At 30.5% G+C, this 5,511-nt stretch overlaps 1 protein-coding gene across 9 annotated transcripts in view; it reads right to left on the minus strand.

Annotated features, from left to right (window-relative positions):
- Positions 1-3,293: 3,293 nt before the first annotated feature.
- Positions 3,294-5,511, minus strand: part of LOC108686995 (orphan steroid hormone receptor 2-like) — a 26,774-nt gene continuing 24,556 nt past the window's right edge. For 8 of the 9 annotated variants that reach the window (XM_018192551.1, XM_018192546.1, XM_018192549.1 and 5 more), the window contains 4 exons: positions 5,168-5,421; positions 4,897-5,093; positions 4,519-4,796; positions 3,294-4,420 (listed from right to left, as the gene is read on the minus strand). In XM_018192551.1, coding sequence (XP_018048040.1) covers positions 4,161-4,420; positions 4,519-4,796; positions 4,897-5,093; positions 5,168-5,421 — 989 coding nt within the window. In that variant the 3' untranslated portion in view covers positions 3,294-4,160. The remainder of the gene's footprint in view (positions 4,421-4,518; positions 4,797-4,896; positions 5,094-5,167; positions 5,422-5,511) is intronic. The other variant, XM_018192545.1, reaches the window with a different exon arrangement.

Below are 5,511 nucleotides of genomic sequence, written 5' to 3' on the forward strand. Positions count from 1 at the left end.
TATGTGTAATTAATTACCTTATTAATTTTACGATATATAATTACAATATATCAACAATAGGAAATTTACATTTTTAATTAAGTAACTCATGTACAATCATATATATATATATATATGTCTAAACTAGGTTAAGTATCCACGCTTTTTTCTTACAAAAAATATGATTTTATTGTCCACTCCGAACAAGTAATAGATAATTTGTGCACAAAAATTTTGATTTGTATATTGGAAGCAAAAATATGACATGACTTCTCTTTTTATGTTATAGGAAATCTGAATCATGCGTTACGTTATATCAATATTTCGATAAATAAGCAACAATTAAATTTTTTCTAATTTCAACTCACATCATATATTCACTCTTATCATTTCAAAATAACCTTGTTTTTTCTTTATACATGTAGAATAGCCTAAGAAAGAAATCTTCCAGATGTACTTCTTTGATTTTAATGAAACTTACGTTTTTGTAAAGAGGATAAAAATGTTCGATATTTTTTATCAGCGACCAAACATATTTAAGGAGGTTGTAAGGCAAATGCAACACGTTAATAATTTAAAAAATTACGAATTATTCTAAATTGTATTTAAAAATAATAAAATTAGACATAATTTATTTGGATCAAATTATTTCAATAAAAATAATATTTTTTAAATTTATACTATAATAGAAATATATGGAAATGTATTATAAAATAATGATGAAAATAAAAATCTCAATTTTTTAAATATAAGTTCTTTATGAATTCAAGAATATTTATGAAATATTCTATAATTAAGAATATTTATGTTATATTGAGATGCAGACATTAGTTGTTCAGTAAATAAATAAAATATTTATTCGTTATGAACCAATTGGTAAATTTGAATAAAACTTTGCAATAAGTCATTTTTAAAAATACTTATATCAAAAAATTTAAATTTTTATTATTTAAAAAAATTTTTGTTTCTTCTTCTTACATTAAGCTTCTGTGTTACACCTCTCTCATATGCTTATGTGCATGATAATTCAATTGCCATGAGCATGAGACTTATATAGTTTTAATCGGTTTCAAGACGGCGGATTTTTAAGATGTGGAAGGATATTTCCACAGGAGATTGCCGGCTTTCTCCAAGAGGAAACAGGAGCATAAATATTTTGATTCCTACTGGGATCGAACTCGGGAGTCCTAATAATAGACCAGTAATAGACCAGTGCACTGTCTGCTAAATTTTATAACAATAAGAATAACAAATAAAATAATCTATAAAAATGTGTTGCTCAATAAAAACAGAATGTAAACACAAGTTTCATATGTACGTAGTTTTTTGTTTAAAGTTTAAAGTTAAAGTTTTTTTGTTTCGTAAATATTTAATATGTGTTTTATACCCTTACAACCTTCTTAAGACATGAAATTAACCAAATTTTCTTTTTTCGGCTATAACTTTTGAATGAAGTATGATAAGTGTAATTTCATTAAGATGGTTCTTTAGTAAATTGAGTTACCATAGAAATGTTTAATTTTTTTATAAAATGAAGTGGAAATATTGAAATTAATGTGTGCAAAATTTTATGGAAAATTAACGATGAAATAAAGAGAAAAAAAAGTTAAAAATGTAACTTTTCACGTACAACTTAGTGACAGATAAGACTCGCAGATAATTCTTCGACTAATTGCATACAAATCTTACCATAGACTTTCCTCAAAAACGAGATTATAAAGCATCGTCTGCAATGAACAGAAGCAGTAGAGGCTATAGATATCGGGAGTAAACCCAGCCAGAAACGTCGAGCGACGTTAAATCAGCATCGATTTGATGTTAATCGATCAATCCTTTATGGTTGAGTCGGAAAACCAGCTTACTCCCGACGTATTCCTCTACTGCTACTGTTTATTGTAGACGACGCTCAATAGTTTAAAAAAATCACAATTTTAATGGTCATAAAAAAAATAATAGGTCAACAGCCATTCTGGAAAGATATTTACATGCATTACTTGCATATAAGAACTTCGCACAGCGATTTTAGCAGAGATTGATATATAATAACTCAAAAACTATTTATTATTTTACTTCGTGCTTATGGAGACTTTTGATCAGGACGACCAGAACTACAACATAAATTCAGTTAATGTAGCCATCCATATGTTTTGTCCTTTAACTTCAAAAAATAAACGTAATCTCATCTTGTTTTCTTCCGATGAAAATGCAGCTCTTGATTTACTATCCTATGTTCCATATTATTTCATTAAGATACACGTAATTTTAATATTTTATCCAAATTATCCAGATATTTGTAATTTTGGGTGGTCCTGATGAGGCACTCCAAATTTTTGGCACTTTACTAAAGAACCACCTCAATATACAAATGTACTTTTCTTGTAAATATTTTTACAAATTATTTAACTGTTAATAATACATTATAAACATATCATATTGCCTTTTATGTTTTGTGTAAGTAATGTGCCGATACAAAACTTTCCTGTGAAATTATATCACAGATTGGAGAAGCCCATTTTCGAGATATTGCATTTTGTCACATTAATACTTAAAAATGCAACAATAATTGTTGTATTTTTAACTATAATTGTGTATATATACATATATAAATATTGTAATTTCAATATTCTCTTATTATCACTTTACAGTTGTTCATTTCAACAAGCAATGTTATTTACGTTCTTATTTAAAATTATAACTTAAAGTGTTGAGTTGCCACATTTAGGGAAAGTTTTATATAATATTCATTTACTATATAATAAATAAAGAATTGCTGGGTACAAAGTCAATATTATAAACAATCAGATGCTGCGCTATACAGAGTGTTTCATAAATGCATGTTAATACTTTAGAACAGTACTGAAATTTGCTTGTTATATTTCGGCCGATTTTTAGTTTGATTCCTACTCCTTTACTGTGTAAGTAACGTGTTAATGCACAAGGCGGGCATTGCGAACATTTTCTTTAATCATTCATAACTTGAAAACTAAGATATATAAGAAGTATAATCAAATTAAAAAGGAAAACTCTATGTAGGACATATATTTATATTAATAATAATAAATAAATTTTAAGGCTAATGAGAATTAGCGCAGAAGAGATTGCGCAGTTATCAATAAGTAAAATTATTTCTTCATAAAATTGATATCTTCTTTATTTCAAAATCTTGAACGTTTCGACTCGCTTTATAGTCATACTGTGCGCAACCTTTTCTACGATGCTCTCATTAGCCTTTTATTTATTATTTATTATTATTTATTTATTATTATTATTTTAAATATAGAATTTTTAATCATTATATATGTTTATGTGACGTTTTTTTATTTATTTTAGTATATAGATTTACCTTCTAAAATATTGACATATATTTATGAAACATTCTGTATATTAGATGGTAAACTTAATTCCTATCGTTTTTTTGTTTCCAAAATTTTTCAGCCATTGAAATAACATTTAACACTTTCAACAACTCTAAAAGCGTTTGAACTGGATTTTTATCGAGCAATTCTCACAGCTCGATCTTCAAATTTTTTTCGGTTGTTCGGGATGTTCTTTATCTCTCACATCAAAATCACCATTTCGAAAACGTTCAAAACGAACACATGTTCTTTTCGATGGAGTTTCATCACCATACATTTCGAATAATAAGCGATGCGTTTCAGCTGCAGTTTTCTTGAGATCGAAGTAGCAAATATCGGAAAAACAGCTTATCGCAGTTCATTTTCAATCGATTAGAAAATCTCTTTGGTGTCAAGAAATTTAACCTGTGAGGACTGAATTTCAGTAATGTCTAAACTATAAAAGACATGCGACTTCACTCGCCGCAATCAAAACTCGCCAGCGTTGGAACCTCTAATAGCAAGCGGCAGGAATTAAGTTTATCACCTTAATACAATACATATCTAAACATAAAAATATGTACATATATCTAGACATAGATATATATGTACAATTACTATTATTACAGTAATACATACATTTATAATTAATTCAAATTTATGCGCGCCTCATTCCGTCATATTCTTGTGCAAATATTTAAAAAGAAAAAGGGAAATGCGAAAATAAAAATTATGTCAACGATTCGCGTTTGAGTAAACATTTTCGTTGTACAAAAACGAGGCATCCAACATTTATGTTTATATCACTCTTTTAGGTCACGATTTATATTGCACTGACAATATTCGTCACCCTGCATGACTTTCTGGTTCAGTTTTATAATCTTGCATGGTAAGGATATAAGGCACGACGCTAGCCACGCTTACTCGACCAATTAGACCCGAGAAGAAGAGATCCTCCAGAACTCTAGGATTAATCGAGCGGAGAGGTGCTAACCTCAACAGAAGGCGAGGTAATCTATCGGAGCCTACACGTTGCTGCAGCTCCGTCCATGCTGCTTCCTGCAAAACTTCAACTTTCTTATGCCAGATGCCTGCTAAGACATTATCTAAAAAATAACAGTAAATGTGTTAGTCCGATATGATAAATAAATATCATGATAAATTAATAGATAAACTTCATTGTTTGTCATTTACATTCACTTACCAGCACTAAAAAGCGTTAAAGCTTTAAGATATGCGTATTCGACGGAATCCACTTGTAGCTTGTGCAGTGAATTTACACAATCCTGTAGTCTCCATATATGTTCTGTAACGCATTTTACTTTGCCAGCGGTGACTTTCTCTTGTGCGATACTAGCTTGTAAGTGATTAATTATCGATGTCAAAATACTAGGAAGTGACAAGGTATATGCACATTGTGCCAGACCTAATGTGAACAATTGTCCCCAGGAACTTCTAACTAAAGTAGTTTGAACATCAGATCTAAAACGTAAAACGTTTATCTTAAACGACGTTATAACTTTATCATCAATATGATCAAGAGGTAGACGTATACTATTTCTATAAATTACATCACACTTACGGCAAAGCTTGAAATGCTGGAATTCCTCGTGCCCAATGTACAGACAAAAATAATAATCTAGCTGCACTTTCACATATATAGTGAATAGACAAATACACAGGTGCTGGGCTAGGTGCCCTCAATTCAAACAACGTATTTCGCTCAGAGATTAATTGGCCGGTCCATTCTTCCTCCGGTTCGCTCGAGCCATTAACATTCTACAAGCAGATATCGCGATATATTAACGACCTATCTATAGAAATAATACAATGAGATAACAATCGTAACTTACATCACCAATGATTTTAGCCATACTATCTGCTAACGCATGAGAAAGGAGTAAACGCTCACGAGCTAAGGTCAAAGCATCGCTGAGAGCGTCACTATCGCTGCTTTGGTCTTCCATGCTAGGGCTCTCAGGTTGTTCCCAAGTCGGCAGTGCCTCGGGCGCAGGCTGTTGTGGCTCAGGTTTTACCCTAGGGTTACGATTGCTAACTTTTGTCCCAGCCGAATCACCCAATACTGGTTTTCTCTCATGTTGTACAGCTGCAACATCGTAACAAGTCCTAGATTCGATCTCGATCTTCACTCGATCTTTTATATATGTAAATAAATAAATAAATAAATATATATATA

This window comes from Atta colombica, unplaced genomic scaffold, assembly GCF_001594045.1.
Source record: "Atta colombica isolate Treedump-2 unplaced genomic scaffold, Acol1.0 scaffold198, whole genome shotgun sequence".
Classification (NCBI taxonomy): Eukaryota; Metazoa; Arthropoda; class Insecta; order Hymenoptera; family Formicidae; genus Atta; species Atta colombica.